Source organism: Sciurus vulgaris (genome assembly GCF_902686455.1).
Source record: "Sciurus vulgaris genome assembly, chromosome: 8".
Taxonomy (NCBI): Eukaryota; Metazoa; Chordata; class Mammalia; order Rodentia; family Sciuridae; genus Sciurus; species Sciurus vulgaris.
Genome location: NC_136468.1, coordinates 131,556,949 through 131,578,310, shown reverse-complemented (window position 1 = coordinate 131,578,310; position 21,362 = coordinate 131,556,949). Strand labels below are relative to the sequence as shown.

The 21,362-nt window shown below is 49.8% G+C and overlaps 1 protein-coding gene across 3 annotated transcripts in view; it reads right to left on the bottom strand.

Moving 5' to 3' along the window:
• The window catches only part of MYO18B (myosin XVIIIB), a 223,701-nt gene that overhangs the window by 41,611 nt on the left and 160,728 nt on the right, over window positions 1–21,362 (bottom strand). For all 3 annotated transcript variants that reach the window (XM_079151214.1, XM_079151216.1, XM_079151215.1), the window contains exons 38-39: window positions 20,708–20,845; window positions 17,995–18,180 (exon numbers count right to left, since the gene is read on the bottom strand). In XM_079151214.1, the coding sequence (XP_079007340.1) occupies window positions 17,995–18,180; window positions 20,708–20,845 (324 nt within the window). The remainder of the gene's footprint in view (window positions 1–17,994; window positions 18,181–20,707; window positions 20,846–21,362) is intronic.

The following is a 21,362-nucleotide window of genomic DNA, read 5'->3' as shown; positions in this document are numbered from 1 at the left end:
CAGCTCATAAACAGCAAGAGACGCAGAGAAACAGCCAGCCTGCAGCTGGGCCCCATGATGACCGAGACTGAGGCGAGGACTTCTGGACCCGCTGGGCTTCTGTCTGCTGCCGAGAGAGGAAGTCACAGTTTCTAACACCTAGGCCTCAAATCCACCTCCCGGAAGCTCCACCCGTGGGCTGCAGAGTGGACATTTTTGGAAGTGGGGGCTCTCATGGATTTGTGGCCACTTTTTGGTTGGATTGGCTAAAATTCCACTAAGGCCTCTAATTCAAGGACACTTAGCGGCCTCCAGAGAGAGGTTTTTGGGTTGATTTTTATTTCCTAGACCAAATGATATTGAACTAGAAATATCTCCACCTTGATAATATGGGCACCTGGGACCAGATCATTCTGGGGGGATCTGCCCCAGGCACCTCAGAAGGTGGAGAGGCATTCCAGGCCTCTCCCCACCAAACACCAGCAGCACACCTCGCCCTAAGGCCTGCTAACCTCCAAATGTCTCCAGACGTTCATGGGGAGGCAAAACCACCCCCAGCCGAGAGCCAAGCCAAAGGCTGAGAGTCGGAAGCAGACTTTATTTTAGAAAGGACACACACTCCGGAGTCAGACAGACGTGACTTCAAATCCTGCTCCCAACTCTCCCTCCAGACCCCTCCCGGTCCAGGACCTTGGGAAGCCAGGCTCACGGCAGAGGGACACAAAGCCGTCGAAGCCACCTCCAGGTACTTTTGTGATCTTCGTTTTGATGGAGTCTTACATTTTAACAGCCACTCGGCCACTCACGGTCCATTTATCCATTTATTGACTCAGCGGGAAAGAAAAACAAGAGCTAAGCGGTGTGCTCTCCCCCGCGTTCGCCCCACATCTCAAGGTTACGGCCCCCGCGTGCGTGCCTTTCGGATGAACAGCCTCATCAAATGCGCCTCGCAGCTGGGGCCCGCTGGCTCACGCGGGTTTATCAATTCTGCCCTCCCGAGCGCTCGGGAATATTTCCCAGGCCTGACAGAGGGAGCTGGCTCACCGGGTTGACCAGCACTCCGGAAGCTGAGTGTTGATTCTCAAAGCCTCTTATTTTTCTTTAGCTCTGGGATACAGCTATTCTACTTTCCACCATGCCAGGGACTACTTTAACTATCACTTCTAAAAGTTCCCTTTCCCCCTCATTTCCTCTGTGGAAGTCAGAGGTTATCCTGGGAGAGACAGGGCCGGTCAAACCCATGTTTGCATGAGACCCTTTGGAACTGCTGGAGACAGGCCTTTGCGTTTCCAGTGCAAATCCAAGTGCCTGATGGGAACACTTTTGGATTTATGTTTCAACAGGATGGTATACTACAATGCATGGGTCAGATCTGGCCTGTCGCCTGTTTTAATAAAGTTTTATTGGAACACAACTGCTCATTTATGCATTGCCTATGGCTACTTTCACACTAACGGCAGAGTTCAGAGGTTGAGAAAGAGACTCCATGGTCTACGAAGCTGGAAATATTTACTATCTTGTTTTTTGGTCGGAAAAAACTACTGGTCCCTGTTCCAAACCTCTAAAGTTCCAAACTCTGTGGCAATGAGCATTTACAATTCTAGAAATATGGATTTCAACATTTCATACTCTATTAGGTCGAGTCACAGGAAATCAACTAAATCCAACTGTCTTTGACCTACATAAACATCAAATTCATAGGGCTCAGTTTAAGAGTTCACTATTTTGTGTGTCTAAATGATTTAAGATTCTCTCATTCCTAAGATTTCCTAGTTTGGAGATTCTAAGTTCTTAGAGGTCAAAATTCTAGGACGCAATCATCCCAAGTGCTAAGATTCCATGGGTCTGAATATTGAGTAGCCGTGTGGATAACGAGGAGATGCTACAGTATGACAGGAGAGTAAGGCCTGAAAGTTAATTAGCAGACACAAACGAGTTTAGTTCATAAATTAATTTTTCAAAAAAAATGCTGATAGTTGGTACCTAATGGGAAAATGGATGAAAAACAGATAGAAGGTGATCATGTTTCCATCCTTGTTACCTCAAGATGAAGGCAGGATTGGGATGAGACCCAAAGGAGCTGAGGAACCAAAGAAGGCTCAGCTGAGCAGGTGTTGGCTGCTCCAGAAACAGGTCACCCCCTGTAGGACCATGATTTGACGGTTAGAAAAGCCACAGGGGAGTAACTAAGGGACCAGAAATGGAGCAGCATGTGGTTTAGCGAGCGCTGCCCTGGGAGAAGTCTGGGAGGGTTGTCAATAAGACGGGAACAAAGGGAAGAACATGGGCTAGGCTCAAGGCTGGGCCTGCTAGAGACTACGCCTGCAGTCCAATATGGCGGCCACCTGTGGCGATGGAGCACCTGGTGTGTGGTTAGTGTAAATGAGGGACTGAATTCCAAATTTTATTTCACCTTACTCAATTTAAATTTAAAAAGCCCTATGAGGACAATGGCTACCACCTGGAAAAACATCAGTCTAGGGTCTTCACCTATGGCACAGTAAGATGGAAGACAATCTCGGAAACCCACTGTGTCTCACCTATTCTGTCTGCTCCAGCCATCACCGCAGGGAAGAAAGCTGGAAGAACTCCAAGCTAAGAGCCATTCTACAAGATGTGATTGGTCTGTTCTAAAGACCCAAAGGACACCTATGGCCAGGGAAGCACTACCAATTGTTCCTGACAGTGGTCACGTCCCACTCCCTTCTGGAGAGCAAGCTTTCCATTTCACATCTGCAAAGGTGTCATGGAGTCGCTCTGCAAGCAGGAACTACTCAGACACTGACTGGGTGCATGGCCCACTTATGGATCCCACCCTGGAAGAGTCCAGAAGGAAGAGACAACTAGCATAATAGGAAATGGAGTAGTTGAGGAGAACCATACAGAAGCGAACAGTGGAATCAGTCATCCAGAGTCAGGAAGCCTTTCTAAATGGCAGAGTAAACTGGGTGCTTAAGAGCTGGTTGGGAGGAAAGCCTGTCTCATCTTTCTTAGTCTTGGTCCCTTTACCTGTAACACAGTCATTATGAAATACCTGTATCAGGTGCATCTGAGGCACTTGAGGATCTTGTTATAATGATGGTAGTGGCTCAAAGGTGTGGGCAGAGGCCTGAGAGTCTGCATTTCTACCGCCAAGGTGGCAGGCCTGTGAATACACTTGGAAAAGCAAGGTCACAAGTCACAGGGGATCTGGGAGAATTCAGTGACATGAGGCATACAATGTGCTTAGACCCGGCATAAATGATAGGCTCTTTAATAAACAACAACAATGATATAAATATAAGCTACACATGACCCAGTTGAAAATCAGCCTCCAGTTGGTATCCATCACAGAAATAAACAAACCATAGATTTACAAATCAGAATCCTGTTTACGCTTAGGAAAAATAATGCTCTAGTTAAATGAATCTGAACTATTAGTTATTATCACACAAAAGTCTGCTGTGTCCCCAGGACCCTACCTGAAGATTGTACTCATTAAAATGCAAACCTAAGGGCTGGGGTTGTGGCTCAGTGGTAAGCACTTGCCTAGTGTGTGTGAGGCACTGGGTTCGATTCTCAGCACCACATATAAATAAATGAATGTCCACTGACGACTAAAATATATTTTTTAAAAATGCAAACTTAATTCTTAGATTGGATGCACAGTGCTCTTGCCTTGCAGGCAGAGGTTTTGAAGTTTGGCCCCAACATTAAACTACGACATAAACTACTTGCTCTTACAACTGACAATAACTAACAGTGGGAGTGCCTGACAACGTGAATGTGAGCACTTGAGGTTTTACAACTGGCTGTCTACCTTTTTGATGAAAATAAAGTTGGTTGAACCAGAGAAGACGTCTTGGTGTGAGAAGGTACTGGCAGAAACTGACAACAGAGGGACCTTCCTTGAGAAATTCCCAGCTCCTTGACTTTCAAATGAACTCCAAAGAGATGGGCATCACTGAACTGTAACCATAGCTGGGCCAGCAGGAAAGCACACAGCTTTCTTTATTTGGTTTTCTTCCCTCATGGTTTTTAGCAGGGGTGAGGGGGTGGGGCCTAGGGAGAGTTATAACAGATTGACCATTTACGCCGTGCAAGACATTGCTTTCATCTCCTGACTACCTCCTAGCCCATTTTACAGATGAGGTAGAGGACAGGTGACTTGTCAAGGACACACAGTCTAAGACAGCAAGAACCAGGATTTCAGTTTATCTCTGTCAAGCAGGAAAAGGCAAACTACAGTCTCTGGGCCAAATCCAGTCCGCCATCTATTTTTGTCAATAAAGTTTTATTGGAACACAACATGCTTGTTCATCCGTGTAGTATCTATGACTGCTTTTGGGCTACCATAGCAGATTTGAGTAGTGGTGATGGAAAGGGCAAGGCCCACAAAATCTTAAAAATTTGCTACCTGGCTCTTTATGGAAAGTGCCTGCACTAGAACATCCAGTTGCTACCTGCGCCTCTCCCCGCCGCCCCCAGCAGGCTCTCCAGAAGAAGGAAAACCATCTCCTGTCCTTTTGTTTTCAGGAAGTGACATCAGTCTTTTTTCTCCTCACTCACCAAGCAATTAGCTCAAAAAGGCAGGGGCCTGAAGGAGTCCCCTTGAGTGCCTGTTTATAAGCTTCTCTCCAGAAGGATGCTCTCTGTCTCCAAACCTCTGTCAAACTTTAATAACAGCATGGGCCGCATCACCTCCCACCAAATGCATCCGGGAACCTGAGCTCTGCCCCCCAGCTGGGTGGGTGTCAGCTGTGGGCCGCTGCAAATTGCCTGAACAAGGACAGATGTAGCTTGTTTTTGCCTTTCTTTTTCCATTTGCAAACTTTGCAAAGGGAAGCTGAGGATGCCGTTAGGGAAATGGATGTGTTGATTCTAATTATCTGACTGGGTGACATGTGGCAGGATGGGCTCCGAGTCCTTATCTGGAGTGCGGCCAAGTGAGCCTGGGGAAAGGGCAGCATTCCAATGAAGAGATGCTGGGGACGCTGAGCACAAAGGAAGAGGCATCTATGAACCCCAGGCCACGGGGGAGGGGACACGGCTTTCGGGGATGTAATTCCCAGAATCGTCAACCTGGAAACGGTCCAACCACTGGTCTAGGGTTATACCTGTACCTACGCTCAGAGTCTGCCTGCCCTTGGGAGGGCTCCAGGGTGCTTTCTGCTCTCGCTCTTGTGATGACGATGACGATGATGATGGTGATGGTGATGAAGGTGGTCATGATGGGGGAGGTGGTGACGGCAACAGTGACAGTGAGGAAGATAACAGTGATGGTGATGGTGGTCCTGGTGGTGGGTGGTGATGGTTTTCATGGTGGTATTGGTAGTGATGATGGTGAGGAACGTGAGAGAGAGGGTGATGGTGATGATGCTAATGATGGTCATGGTGTTGCTGATGATGCTGGAGATAGTGGTCATGGCAGTGGGGGTGGGGAGGGTGGTGGTCATGGTGGTGTTGATGGTGGTGGTGATGGTGATGATGGTGGTGATGGTGGTGATGGTGGCGGTGATGGTGGTGATGGTGGCGGTGGTGGTGGTGATGATAATGGTGTTGGTGGTGGTGATGGCATTTCATGATGGTGATGGTGGTGGTGATGGTGGTGGTGATGGTGGTGGTGGTGGTGATGGTGGTGGTGATGGTGGTAATGATGGCATTTCATGATGGTGATGGTGAGGGTGGAGTGTGATAATAGTGATGGATGAGGTACTAATGGCGGGCTTCCTTTGTGCGAGGCACTGCCATAAGCATTCAGACACATTAGCTCACTCCACCGTCCCTGCGGTGCTGTGAAGGAACTGCAGGGAAAATCCCATCTTATCAGACTAGAGAGAGCTCGGGAAGACAAGTGCCTGGCAACATCGCAGGGTGAGCGGGTGCTGGAGCTGGAGCTGGCCGCCTGCCTTTCCATCCAGCTCTTCTCTCCACAGGATTTTGGTGCCTCATGTGCTCAGCTACGCTCTTGGGGAAAGCTCCACAAGCTTTTCTTTCCATCAAGGGATGGACAGTATTTTAGACCTTGAGGACCACAGACCTCTGTCATAAACAGTCACTTCTGTCACGTCAGCATGAGAGCAGCCACAGGAAACATGCAACCATGTTCCAATAAAACTTTATTTGAACACACACACAAAACAGGAGATCTGACATGGGTTATCCAGCTGTTTCGTGGTGCTGCTCGGGAGCCACGTGGGAGAGTGGTGAGACCTGGTGGGAGGCTCTGCTTCTAATTATCTCAGATCTGTACCAGCCATGGACATGAGGGAGGATCTGGAGGACAGCTGTGCTCCCCACTGTGACACGGGGACACGGGGAGGGGCAGGTGATGGTAAAGAGCTCTGCAGTTACAGACAGATGAGAGATAAGCCCTGCTGTCCTGATGCAGCAGGCGACGGGGTTAACACAGTGTATACTTTCAAATAATGAAAAAGAAGATTTTAAATATTCTCACCACAAAGAAATGCTAACTACCCGAAGGGGTGGATATTCTAATGAACCTGAGGGGTCACCACACAATGCCTACACGTATGGAAACACCACACCGTAGAGATAGGCACAATGATCACGCTGGACGAAAATAAGGAAAACTTAAGAATGAATGAATGTTTGGTCACTTCTAAAAAACACCTCAACCAATCAAAACTTGGTAATTTCCCATGATTCATTGCGACCTTCCAGGGGAGAAAAGAAAGGGGTTGTCTGCCTGCCTTCTGGACCATCTTCCTGGATTGTAGGGGACACGTCTGCGATCCAGCTGTGGGGTGGAGAACCAACCTGGACTGTCCTGGAAGGATCCACAGGGATCCTGCACCTGGAAGTACCGATTCCCCAACCCCACAGCTGGAATTCCAATCAGTCTGAGCTGAGAGAACCTACAAGTTGGGATAAAGAGACATGAACATTCTGTGCCTCTGTGCACAGGTCTTGGGGTGCAGGGGTGAGCTTGCCCCCATGGCCATCAGCCCTCGGAGACACATCCAAAGCTTTCGGCTCCATGACCAACTAGCTCTGGACTGGTCCAGAGTCTGGAGAGAAAGAACCTTGGAACCATCTGGTCCTTTCTGCAAAGAGCAGAAGTGAGTCCAACAAGGAACGAGGTGCGCCCACGATCCTGCAGAGTCATAGGCAGGAACTGCTCAGATCCAGGTCTTCTGGCTCAAGGGCAGCTGCTCCTGCGACGTCAGAGTCTCCCTTCGGGAGCTGGAGGGGAGCGTGGGGCTGGCCCCTCTGCCCTCCTTCTCCTGTCTCTGGCCCATCCTGCCTATGAGACAGCCCAGCCCCAGTGATGTGCTGATAACTGTTGAACACCGTCTCTGTGGGGCAGGTGGGGGACCACTTGCCAATCTCCCGGTGACACGCACTCCCACAATGGCTGACAGCAAGGTGGCAACGTGATGTCATTGCAAGGGGTGCAGAAGAATTGAGCAGACCAGTTCTGAGGAGCTGGGACAAGCTGACCCCAGCACACAGGATTCAGCCTGCTGACACCCAGGGGTTCCACGGGGGGCCGCCAGGCTCATTCATGACATGAACCAGTAGACTCCCTTTTGTAGAAGCCATCTTGAACTTTGTGTATCACTTATAGACAAAAAGAGTCACGACGTGGACAAATTTACCCATCTTTTCCATACGCTTCCAATTCCAAGCCAGCCAAGTCTCTTGGGAAAGCCATTTTCCTTGGCCACGGGTGGGTCTATCCTCAAGTTCTGAGGTTCCCCCGATCCTCACTATTTACGCTCAGCCACACACAACGGCACCCACAGAGAAGGAATTACCTTGAAATCAAAATACAGATGGCAAGTGAATTCAAGACCCTGAGCCTCACCTTCCTCTGGACCACCGGCTTCTAAAGATGCCGACCTGTGAGCACAACTCGCGAGGATAACCCTCCCGGGCTTCCCGACACGCAAGGAAGCCACGCCTGAACGCCTCTGAACCATCTGAATTGGCTTTATTTGAAGAATTTAATGTACACCTGCAGAATCCAATCAATCTCTCCCGCCCTCCTTTCTTCTTTAGTAATTAACATTGTGGAGTCAAGTTGCTCTCGTTTTGCCAGCAAGTCTGAAGTGACACAAGTTCAATGGAGGCAGTCTCGGGGGACGCGATTAGTATCTGCTCCTGTGTTTGCCATCTTGAGACTCGCTGCATTATTTGTAATTGGTATTAGCAACTTTAAATTCTGATTAATTGCTGGAGTGCCTGTTTCCCATGCAGAAACAAAGCCACCAGTTGAGAAGTAATAGACCCAATTATCCCTGGGTAGGCTTTCGGTAATAGATTTTTATTATCAGGCTATCTCATCTCGGAGGAAGACGTGAAGAAGCTCATTTCACTAGACGGCAAAGCCCTCTTGAATTGAGACCAGCAGGTTCGCTGGGATGAAGACGGGGTGGGGGAGGGACCCGGATTCAGAAACCGGGCAGCACCAGCCTTGGAGCCCCTTCCAGGACCAAGTTTCTTGGTACAGAAACCTTTGGGGTGGTCGGGGGGCAGAGGTCACGGGTTCTGGAGGAAGGGAGGTGGTGGCAACAGCCAGGGGCTCCCCCACCAGCTCTTTGAGCACGCAGGAGGCCATCAAGGTTGGGGAGCTGGGGCACCCCCGCCTTATAAATGTGACAGGCCATTTGGATCACACTGCGATAACGGGCCAGTAATTAGGAGAGCTATCTTTGTGTCAGGAGAGTCATAAAACGTGTTATTTACGCCCAGCTTGTGGCCCCAAATGCCCTCCATATGGAAAGACTTTTTTAAATACTTCACTTCCCAGACAATATCATTCATCTTTATGGGCTCAAGTTCATAGTCACCGGCAGGAGGAAAACACCAGGAGCGCATTAGGAACTGACTTCCTCAAGTCCGGGTTGGGTGAGTGTCCTGGGGCCAGTCACGGGAGGGGGCTCTGTGCCCATCCAGAGGTGAGAAGCAGGCACGGGTCTTTGGGTGCAGAAAAACAAAACCCCCAAACTTTAAACAAAGTCAAAGAGCAAACAGAAAGCTGGCTTTGGGTTTCCCAAGTTTCTTGACAAATGTAGCTGGGCTCCCCAAAAAGAGGAGAAAGAAACACGACCACCAAAAAGAAACCAAGAGAAGGAAGAAGAAAGGGAAGATGGAGGAGAGGTGGCGCCTTGGGGGCTATCATGGCGCAGGCTAGAAGCCAGCTGCTGAGTTACTTCTCGGAGTTCTGTCAACTCGGCCGGATTGTACCCGTTTCATACACAAGGGAAGTGAGCTTGGTCCACAGGGCTGAGTTCCTATGGGGAGATCTTGCTTTAAAAGTAGACAGTCAACGAACAAAAAGACGTGATTCAAGACCCTTAGGACACTGACTTCCTCCCCTTCCACTTCACCGATGGCGTCCGAACTAGGCCCTGGGGACCCTGCCCCACGGAGACTCCCAGCCAGCACTGGGCTGCAGGAGGCTCCTAAGGACCGGCAAGAGCGGGTTATTAAACTTCCAAGAACTTTGCCAGCTTGTGGTTAAACACAGCTATTATTAACTATTAAGCGACCTACAGTGACCATCGCACCGAACATATTACAAAGGCCATGATCATGTGTCCTGATGGTTTAACCAACACTCGACCGTTATCTGTGTTCATAGGGTTCGTTGTGTCTGTTTTATCCACAGGTGAGCCACTGCACCTGCCTTCCCGCCTTTGCCTCCGGGTGACGTCATCTAGGTCAGCCTGAGATCAGCGCTGGTGGGAGGATTTACACCACAGGCATTGGCCAACGCGGGGAGGAGGAGCCAGGAACCCACTTGCTCTGGAGAGCCGGCTGTTGGGTATTTACCAGCACACCTCTGCCCCTGTATCTTTTTCTTCCTGGTGGTCTGGTGGAACCCTCTCTGATCCAAATGCACCTTTTAAACCCATCAATGGGAGTGATTTTCTTTCAAAGGAAACAGCACTATGGAGAGGAGCTACGACCCCTTGGAACTATCCCCTCGGCTGCTTTGGACCTCGCCTTCTTTTCCTTTCTTTCCCCTCTGATGGTGGAAAATACACCCCAAAGTAACAGCAAATAAATAATTCATGGGCCATATATAATTGATGCTGGATTTAACAGAAGTCGAGCCGTAAGTGGTTGTCTATTAACTATTTATGAGTTTGCCTGGGCGGCTGACAAGCCACACTCGGCAAGGAGATCACACCCATGCTCCATGTTTTATTTAAACATTATTAAAAGTACACAGCCTGCAGTGAGGCCTTCAATCCCACTCAGAATGAGATTCTGCTGCGAAGTCGCCTCTGGGTCTCAGAAAGGCTGGGGTTGGGCTTTGCTGGAAATGCTACAGTCTTTCTCTGCGTGTGCAGGAGCAGGGACCCTGCCGTCTCTCATAGTGGCCCTTCGGCCCCCCTCTCTGGCTGTCTGGTGACCTGGGGTTCATCACTTCCCCTCCCTGAGCCTCAGTTGAATCATCTGTAAAATGGGCAATACCATAGTTGTACCTGAAGAGTTTCTATGAGGATTAGAGGCCAGTGGTTCTTAATAGGAGGTGACTTTTGCCCCTTGGGACAGTTGCCATTTGGAGATGCTTTTTGATGGCTATGATGAGGGCAGAAGGGCTATTTGCATCTCAGAGGCAGAAGTCAGGGATGTTGATGAATATCTCAGTGTGCCCAGAAGAGTGTCCAGCGACAGAGAAGTATCTGACCCCAAACATCAGAAAGGCCAAGGCAAAGAAAATCTAGATGACGGAATCGAAAGTAATATTAATACTGTGGTTAATTTTTTTTAAAGGTAGTTGAATGAGTAGAGATCATCTGCCTAAAGGGTCTGAGTCAGTGGGAGCTGAGGCGGTCAGATCTGGGTTCAAATTCAGACCCTGACACCTCGTGGGAATGCCGCCGTGGGAATTGCTTTGCCTCTCTGCTTTTATTATTTTATCTGTAAAAGAGGGGTAATTTCCTCCAAGGACGAGAATCATGTAAAATACTTAGCTCAGTGCCCGGCATGCGGTAAGCGGTAAACAAACGCCATCCCTCGTTATCATCATCACCGTCGGCTCCCCCGTCACGGCGTGGGATGTGTAACTGGAGCTGGCGTCCTTACGACCAGGCTTGGGTGCAAGGAGGAAGCCACGGGAGGAGAGTTCATTCGGACTTCACGGACATGCAGCAAGACCTGCCGAGCTACCCCCGTCTGCTTTACAGGTGGGGAAATGGATGCTCCCTGATATGAAGGCAGCCATCTGAGGGCTCAGACTCCAAGTTCAACGTGTTTTCTACCATCCCATAGTGAGTTCAGTAGGGTCCCCCTAAATCCATAGCCACTGGGAACCGCAGAACACGTCCTTTCTGGAAACAGGATCTTTGCAGGAATGATTAGTTAAGATGAGGTCATATGGATTAGGATGGGACCTAAATCAAATGACTGGAGGCCTTATAAGGAGAGGAGAGGATGCTCAGGGACAGACAGACAGTGAGGAGGCGGCCATATCAGGACAGAGGCAGAGACTGGGTGATGTATTGGGAGTTGGGGGAGAAGGGAGGAGTCTCCCCTAGATCCTTCAGAGGGGGCATGGCCCTTAGGACACCTTGGTTCCAGACAGTCAGCTTCCCACACTGGGGCATGATAAATCTCTCTTGTTTTAAGACTTCTGATTTTTAGTACTTTGTTATAGCAGGCCTAGGAGACCAGAATATACCTTCTTCCAAGACAAGTCAAAATAGTTCTATGAAGGAAGAAAGGAGAAGAGAGAGAAGGGGCGGGGGAGAGAAAGAGAGAGCAAGTGAGTGAGCTGGGGCAGAGAGGAGGAAGGTAATTTGTAATTTGCATGAGGTGAGGGACCCAGGATGAGAAAGAACGAATAGAAGAAAGGAAGGATGGGGTGAGGAATCTGTGTCTGCAGCCCTACATCCAGTTTATCTCTGACTTTCTGAAGATGTGGCTGTATTCTAGAGCAGCAATGCCCAGCACACAGCAGACATTCACTAGACACTTGCCAGATGCAAACATGAGGTGTCTTTGGTTTTCTGCTGCTATAACAAAATACCTGAGACTGGGTACTTCCTAATGTACAGAAATTTACTTGGTTCATGGTTCAAAGAAGCCAAGATGTCTGAGATCATGGGCCCAGCATCCATACAGGCTGCATCATCCCATGGTGGAAGGCAGAAGGGCAAGAGAGGACAAGAAAGGGCAAGAGAGTGAGAGAACAAGAGGGGATAAATTCACTTGTATTGACAACCCACTCCAGCAATAACTCACTAACTCCCATGATACTGACACAAATCCATTCTGGAAATGTCACCTCGCATTGGGCCTCAGCTCCCAACACTGCTGGATCGAGGACGTTTCTAGCATGTGAATTTTGAGGGACATATTCAAACCATGGCAGGCGACAATGAAGTACGTGATTGGAGAATGCTCCCCCTAAGCTATATTTGCTTCATCAATTAAAGGGCCTGACATGCCTCTAGAACACCCTTTGTTAAAAAAAAAAAAAAAAAATATATATATATATATATACACATACACATACACACAAATACAAAATATATATATACACACACATATCATTTGCATAATCTATGATTACCTCTCCATATGACAGTGAGTCTGTAACATTATTTTCTTTAGAGAGAATAGAAAGAAAATTCTTCCCCCTAGCAGGATGAACAAAATTTGTTTTTCTGAAAGCTGTTATTAAAGGTTTAAAAGCTTAACAAATTTATTTCATGGAGAGCTGTAACAAAAATGGACTTGCTGTTTGAGTTTCTGTTACAGGGTATAACCTCTAAGCACAGGAATTCTGATAAATCTATTTCATTTGATTATCATCAGAATAAATTTATCATAGTGCTTTTTTTTTTTTTTTTTAAAGAAACTCGAGTGATACATCCCCTGTTCAATCCTCCCCAGGTCTCCTGGTTGTACGTGACTACTTCCTCCTGGTATCAGTTATTTTAGGGATATGTGCACCATCTCCTCCTCTGGATCTGCAGTAAGCCATGAGCACAGTTTCTGGCCTGTCCATGTCTGCATCTCTCCTAACATCCGGCACGGAACCAGGCATAGAGCAGGATGCAAACCCAGTTCACGCATCCGCAAGGTCCTATGGTGAATGTGGATTTTTTGAGTTGTTCTCTTCACAGATAAAATTTCAACACGCTGCGGGAACTATGCAGAGATCAATGGTTGAGCATCTGCTCTAGGCCTGGCCGTAAGCTGGAAGCTGGAGACCCAGAGGCAAATAAAATTCCACCCCTTTCCCAGGAGCTCTCTGTCAGGGAAGACTAGGAGTTATAACCAATGGGTGAGGCACCCATGGGTGGGTGAACACAGGAGGATGCAGGAAGGGCAAGGAAGGCCTTCATCAGACCCCTGACCTGGAAGGTGGAGCAGGCGGATGTAGGGAATGAGGTCCAGGAATACACCGCAGTGGGTCGCCCGCGTTGCCTTCACGCATGCGCGGAACACGCAGGGTGGTGGGAGGCAGGCACTCGCGGGTAGAAAAATCTAGAGACTGAATTTCAGTAGCTCTGTAGGTGGCAGGAAGCAGTCTTGACTTTTGTTCTAAAGGCAACCTGGTGCCAAAGGAGATTTCTTAGCAGAGGAGTAACACAGTAAGATGGACTTCTGGAAAGATCTGCAGGGAGGAGCAAGCGTGGAGGAAGAGTGAGGACACCTGCCAGAAGTAACCATAGGAGCCCGGATCAGAAGAGAAGCTGCCCGGGTAAAGACAGGAAGCAAGGAGCAGACAGCTGGGAAAAATACCTACAGGGGGCGGAAGCAGCTTTCCTGGCCTGGGGGCCCTGTGGGCGGGGCACCCTGCTCCAGGGAAAGTGAAAACTAGAGACTCCGCGGGAAGAACCCAACAGGTGCAGCCTCCGCAGCAGGTGCACAGGGCCTCCCATCTCCATCAGCCTCCAGCTTCCCTGGACGCACCCCTTGGCCGGCTGTCCTGGGGCCAAGCCAGGCCCCCCCACACCCAGCTCCTAACTGTTGAAAGACAACAGGGCACAGACCCACGATGAGCTGTCTCCTCGCCCCAGTGACAAAGAGACTTGAGTGATTTACAGTCAGAATATTCTTTCCTCTTTAATGGCTCCTGGACTTGCCAGGAATAGTACATTTACTAAAATTAATGGCAAAACCTCATTTTTCTTTTTTTTCCGGGAAGAGAAGTTCCTTCGGTGGGGTAATGGATCCTGATCTGGATGTGCCGGTGAGCCAGCTGGGGACATCCATCATTCAGAGGCAACAACTCACAGCCCTTTAAGCCAACACCAACAGTGACAAATGGCACGGGCTGGGGACAGGCGGAAAGGATGTGGACAGGAGATCCATCAACTTCCTCCTCGGGTCTCACCACGGCCGAGAGGCCCGGATCCCTTTTGGTCTCCCATGTCAGGGTCATTTTTCAGCAGGATGGGGTTGAACTGCCAGTGTGGGGGGTGCGGTGACATTTGGAGTGACGGACACACCAGGAGGTTGATCCCAGTTTTGCCACCCTGACCCTGCAGCTCGGGGTGATTTCACACTGCCCCACGTTCCTTCTCATCTTGCTGCGGTTGATGCAAAATGTCAAAGAAGACACTGCACCAAGGGCCCCAGCAGGAACAACTCAATAAGCATTTGTGGAGGGGGTGAGTGTCTGGGCTGAGCAGCTGGGACAGCCCTCCAACCGGCCCGCGGAGGTTTGAATTAAAAAACAAAACAACAACAACAACAAAAAAAAAAAAACAGAAAAAGAAGAGGAAGGCAGAGAAGGTAACGCTTTGCCCTGAGAAATGGATTTGGGGTGGTGACAGGGGCACCAGGGAAAGATTCTGTGCCACCTGGTTTTCCAAGAATTCCCCAAATCACAATGCACAGCTTCCCGGTTCTGCCTGTGAAAGCTCGGAGTTCCCACTACAGAGAAGGCTCCTTACTGGCAGGAAGGTCGCCAGTAGTGCCTTGGTTTTATTTCCCATGGAGTCTACGTTACCCATCCATAGGCTGCTCCTTGCTGCCCCAATGTCCATCCCAGGGCTTGACCCTGGTAAAAAGGAGGGCCCAAGGAAAGAAACAGAACTCCGACTTCCTGGCTGGGCTTTGGTGAGGTTTTAAGAGAATATGTGGCACCAAGAAGCTGCCGGGGATGGGAAAGGGAAGTAGATGGTGGAGGTGGATGTGGTCAGGAGCCTGGATGGACGGGTGCACCCCCAACAATCTAGGATGCCAGGCCTCAAGGAGAGGCCTTGGCGACAAGAATGGCTTTCAAATGATAATAAGCATTTAACTTCCACCAAATCCTGCTTGTCCGCACTGCAAGTGTCTACACAGCAAGCGCCTGTGGTTCCGGGCTCTCCCCCAATGCCCGTCCCTCGGTCGAATGAACTCATGAGGGACATGGGCAAGCCGGACCTTCTCTTCTCCCAGTGGAAAGTTCCCAGGGCCTCACGGACATATTTGAGAGCAAACAGGCTAGTGAGTTGGGGACATCCAACATTAGGAAAAGGCTGTTGGCACAGCATGGTCCCTTTGCGCCCCGTGCCCCCCACAGCACATCAGGGAAAGGACAGGGTGTGCCGGTGCCTGTCTGGCACCAGCAGGAACGTGCTTCCCTCTCCTGGAGCTAGATCCAGGGCAACCTCTCATGAGATATGTCCACCCAGGACCTGTGAATACGAGTTTATTTAGAAAAGGACTGTTTTGTGGGTATAATTCCAGAAAGACCCTCAAGACGACACCAACCTCAATTTAGGTTGCATCCTAAATCCAATTACAACTGTCCTCTTAAGAAAGTGGCGGAGGGATATTCGAGAGACGCATACGCAGAGGGAAAGGTCACACTAAGGCATGGGGGCGGGGCTGTGCCGCCTGGAGCTGTCAGAGGACGGTCCTCCTCTGGAGCCTGCAGAGCCAGCGTGGTCCCCGCCAACGCCTCGGTTTCAGAATGGCGCCCTCCACAACGATGCAAGAATATATATCTGTTGCTTTATGGCACCCCGTCTGTGGCCATGTCTTATGACATGCATAGGAGACTAGCGTATCCTCTGACCACAAGCACGTGGACGTGGAGAAGCCCAGCCTCCATAAACTTGCCCAGAGTCTTGCAATGAGAAAGCAGGTCCAAGTGCAAAAGCTTTGTGTTCTAAGGTTTTGTACTGATTCCATTTTGAATCCCAGGCGGGGGCTGTACCACAGACACAACTTATTTTACTACGCTTGGCAGACACGGCCTTATTCACAAAGCAAAGGGTTGCGTCCACCCTGTGTGGAGCACATCTAGAGTCCATTTTACGGATGATCATGAGCATTTTTTGTTATAAAGTATTTTTAATGAAGGCAGGTACCTTTCTTAGATACAATGCTGTTGCATATTTCACCTACTGTTGGCCTAGTGCAAATGGAACTCAGCTGCACCGAGAAACCAAAATGTTATGTGACTTCTTTGCGATATTCAGGATATCACAGTGGTCTGGAGCCAAACGGCAGCATGTCCAAGGGGTGCGCCTGCATAATCGTCTTGGTATTTTAGGGGGCTTTAAAGATCTGAATATGGTCCCAGGCAGGGTGACGGGGAAGGAGAGCGAGAAAGGACGATGGAGAGAGGGCTGGAGGAAGGGAGGGAAGAAAGAGGAAAAGAGCGCCAGGGGACAGGGAAAGAAAACCACCATCTGATCTGGCCGTGCCCGCATGTCTGGCTCGTTAAAGAAGACATCAGAGGAGAGAGGCTGGCTCTTCTCTCCTCCTGCCGCAGCTGGTGGGGGGCACTGGCTGCGTCTGAAGCAGGGCCATTAATGAGGAAGTTATCCTGTCCATTGGAGGAAAGAGACTCTCTCTCTCCCAGGGCCAGGGCGGTGCAGGAACTGCCAGTCAGGAGCCTGGACTCTGGAAACTCAGTCTCCACACAGCACCTTGCCCGTCCCCACCCCCAGGCCAACAAAAGCCAGGCAGCTGGTTTGCAAGGGGCAAGCTGAAGGGCACGACTGGCTGTGGGGGACAGTGACCCAAGAAATACATCTGCGGTAAAAGGACAAGTTCCTGCGGTGATGACAGCACTTTGGAGACCTCTGGACCAACACTGAGGATGTCACAGGTGTGTTGGTGACAGCTCCGGGGATGCCAGGTCCCCCTCCCCCACGCCCCCTGCACATCACAAGAATCGTAAATAAGGTGTCCTGGAGCTGTCTGTCCTCGAAGGGAAAAGACAGAGCAGACACTCAGACGGTCTGGGATTCCCGTTTTTATAACAGCACCCTGAGTTCCGGACAAACTTCCCACCAGGCAGGGAACATATCTTAAAATGTTCTTTGGATCACACTGAGGTCAAAGCATGACTTAGTGGCTAAAATCATAGACCACAGAGCTGGGTTTAAATCCGTGTTCACCTGTCACGGTGAGCAAGTGAACACACCCCTCGGAGCTTCCCTTTGGCAAGTTGATGTCCCTATGCCTCAGTTTACCAGTCTTTATAATGGAAAAAGCACCTACTTTACAGTTCTGATAGGAGGATTTGGACGAGGAATGTTTTACCCGGAGCCTGGCATACAGCAGATGCTTAATACATGATGGCTTTTTATCATTATTGTTAATTTCATATCTTACTGTTAATAGCTCAGAAATAACTTCATATTTGCTAGATGTGACCTGAGACTACTCATCTCACCTCCGTGAAGCCTGTTTCCTCATCTGTAAAATGGGAGTGTAAATTCTGACTTTAAGGGGTGGCTGTGAGAATTACAAGATAGGACGGATGACAGCAAAAGACAGACATTTAAAACGCACAGGTTCCACTCTCCGTACGTGAGGCTGCCCTGCTCACCATTGGGTCTGAGCGAGCCCTGCGCTTCGGGGCCATCCAGCAGCCGTGAATGCCATTGGTCCGCTTTGGCCCCACCCACAGGGCAAGCAGCCAATGGCAGCATCGTCTCCCAGCCCATCCCCTCTGGTTTTTCCAAGCCTACCCCAGAGGTCCGAGAAGCAAGCCCTCTGGTCTCCCACGAAGGACGCCTTCCCTATACTACAAAAGGAGAGCTCCAGACAAACCCAAACGCTCCATCGCAGAAGGGCCAGCGCGGGGGAAGGACTCACCAGCTCCATGCACCTCCTGCTGGCCTCTACCTCTCGCTGCGCCAGCTCCTCCATATCTGCCTTCAACTCTTCCAGGCGCCGCTGGTAGTACTGGCTGCTCTCCCGCTGCTGGGACTCTGACTCCTGGGCCCGCGACATCTCCTCGCCCATCTTGATCAGGCTGTCCCGAAGTCGGATCACCAGGACCTGGGAGGCAAGGGCAGAAAGCACATTCCCTGCTTGGAGTGAGAGGTGTGGGTCATGGAACAGGGGCTTCCAGAAACAGAATCCTTTAGTGAATCTGAGTGTCTGCATAAAGTCACTAGGTCAAGAGTCCCGATTTCAGGGTCAAAAATGAAGACTTTACTTTGAAAATAGAGAAAATGGTAACTGCTATTCTGAGAGGCAGTGACACTCGTGATGTCCTGGGTTTAATCCCACTGCTACCTCTTCTGGGCTGTGTGACCTTGGGCAGGTTATTGAACCTCTCTGAGAGATTATGATGACGATTTTTTCTGTGTCGCAGGGACACTGCCAGGATCCAACTCACCAAGTGAAGAAGGCTTAGATCAGTGCCTGGCACAGAGGATGTTCTGGATAAGGGTTGAGAAAGTTGATAAAGGCTGACGGTTATGGCAGCCCCTTGTCTGGGAGTCGAGCTGATGCTTTGGGGAGAGAACCATGCTGAGGGCCCAAATCCCTTCTGACATGTGGGTTTTGGTTTCTGGATTTCTAAAACGAGGGCCTTTGATCAGGTCGTCTTTGATGAGTCTCAGCTCTAATACTATGATATTTTTACATTTCTGGGGACAAAACTCCCAGAGAAGAAAATAAAACAATCGAGAGAGAAGTGCTTTGGGCATTACAAAGTGCTACAGAAAACAAATCCAGAAGCTGTTGGGCAGAATTCATTAGGCGGCCAACAAGCCTGGAACCAATCGATCCTGATGGCGAACACTCCATGTTGACATTAGCAGGGCCCCCGCATGAATATTGCAAACCCCTGCTGAGCGCCCTGCGCCCCTTCTCCAAAGCCTCAGATGGGCGTGGGGAGAAGCAGGCTTCAGAGCAGACACAAAATAACAGCCTGAAGGAAAGCTTCGCCATTCAGCTTCTCATCTTTGAAAGGGAGTTTAGCAGCATTTTCAAAGAATAGCTAGGGATGGAAGGGGGAAGAGGGGTCCCCCATCTCTCTGCAGCAAGGACCTGGGGTTCTACTCAATCCAAATAGAGATGGTGGGGGAGGGGGTGAGCTTGGAGCCAGAAGCCCCCGATGGGACACTGTTTTACCATTGTGTTCTTTCTTTGCTGCTATTACTTGACTATATGTGAACGAAAAAAAGAGTCTAACATGGGCATGTCATCCTTTAACATCCAGCCAATCCAAGTTTCATGGTGATCCGCAGAGACAATCGTGCCTTGAGGGATCCCTTGAGCCATTTGGAGAATGAGCCACCGAGGGTCAAGGCCAAGAAAAATGTCTCTCTGTTCTCCATCCTCGGCAGCCTTATTAGAGACCAAATTCCCCTGGGGTGTTGGGAGGAAATGTTTCAGAATGAGAAGTGCAGCTGGCCACCGTGGAGACTCTCTGTGCTGAAACGGGGAAGCCAGCCAGCCACGAGAGGTTCAGGTGGGACCCAGGGTGGAGCGAAGGTCAGCAGTCCACCCACGCCTCCCGGACTCTCCTGGTCACTTGCTCTTTCTGGGATCCTCTTCTCCCTCATTGGAGGAGGCCTATCCTACCTGCCCCGCAGGGTTGCACAAGCAGACTGGCTGATATGAGAGCATTTTCACAATAGTGATATCCTCTGAAAGTGTTCTGCGTCCTTGGCCTACAGAGCTATTCATTTATCCATCCATTTCCATCTATTTCTGTTCATGTGCATCCACCATCCTTGGTCCATCTGTCCTTCTCCCCTTCTAATTATCAATTATCCTTCCCCTCCCTTTACTCTAGAGGGCAAACACACACCTGAGCTGTCAGCTCGAGGGCAACCTGAATGTAGTCATTGAGCCCCATCCCAGACCATCACGTATTTGCCTGCATTTCAAGGTCCAGCGTTAATGCCATGTCCTCCTGGAAGTCTCCCTGATTCTTCAGCTGTGAAAAGACTCTCGTTCTCTAAACCCCACAGCCTCCTCCCCAGGTGCAGGTCATTGTGTGCATCGCCTATAAAGCTCTGTGCTTCATACATCCATCTCCTGTGCACCTAACACAGGACTGAGCACTCACTGGGTGGGACATAAATTTCTGTTCAAAACGAGTGTTGGGCTCGTAAGTGGATGAGTAGGTAGGTGGGTTGGGAGGAACGGAATCAATGAATAAAAGGGTGGGTGGACAGAGGAGTCTAAGTCTGAATAAAAGAGAAGAAAGAGTGGAGGGTGTAAGGAGGAAGAACAAATGGTGGGGAGATGGATGGGTGGACAATGAAGGTGGATGGAGATGATGGATGGATGGATAGACCATGAGGATGGACGGATGGACCAGATGATGGAGGTGGGTGATGGACCCATGATGACGGATGGAGATGAACAGAGATGGTTAGAGATGGATGCATGCATGGACAGTCATTTGTAGGAATGAGCAACAGAAGGAAGGAAGCAAAGGGAGGGAGGAAAGGAGTGGGAGACGGATCAGCGATGTCTGTCCTGACGAGGGCTCATGAGCAGCTAGTCGGGCGGGTGAAGGTCACAGTAATCCAGGCCCAAGCAGCGTCTGCGTGTCGCTAAGTACCTCGAATCTCTTAATCTGCACTTTCTGAAACTCCGTCTTGTTCTCCAGGTCGCAGATGACTGCCTCCTGTCTGCTGACGATGCCTCTGTCCACCGTGGACTGTTCTAGGTACTGGATGCGCATCTCTGCCACCTGCAGCTGAAGCATACAGAGGGGTCCATTGGCCACCTGTTGGCCCTGAGCCCCAGGACACAGGTACAGGTAGGTCCCAGCCCCAGGGCCCGCGTCCTTCTTCACTCAAGTGCCACATGGGGAATGACCATACAAGTCAGAACTGCCAGGTCCCAATCAGAGGACCCTGTTGGATTGTCACTGGGCATCAGGTGCTGGGAGGAGATGCTTCCTATATCTTCAGAATCCCAAACAAGACTTTTGATCAGTACCTCTTTTACCTCCTCCCCTGCCTTAATAAAGGAGTAAAACTAGTCCACAAGCAACAAGCTTCAGCATCGAAAGACTGGCCCTGCCACTTTCCAGATGGGTGAACCTGGACAATTCAGTGCCCTTCCCTGAACCTCAGTCTCTTCATCTTCACCGTGAGGACTCAGGATGCGTTTAGTAAGTCCCTGAGTGGCTAGTACAGCTACAGTTTTTGTCATGCTTGTTGCTACTTAGTGCCCAGGGACATTTGCCTGAGACCTGGTCACTCTGACAA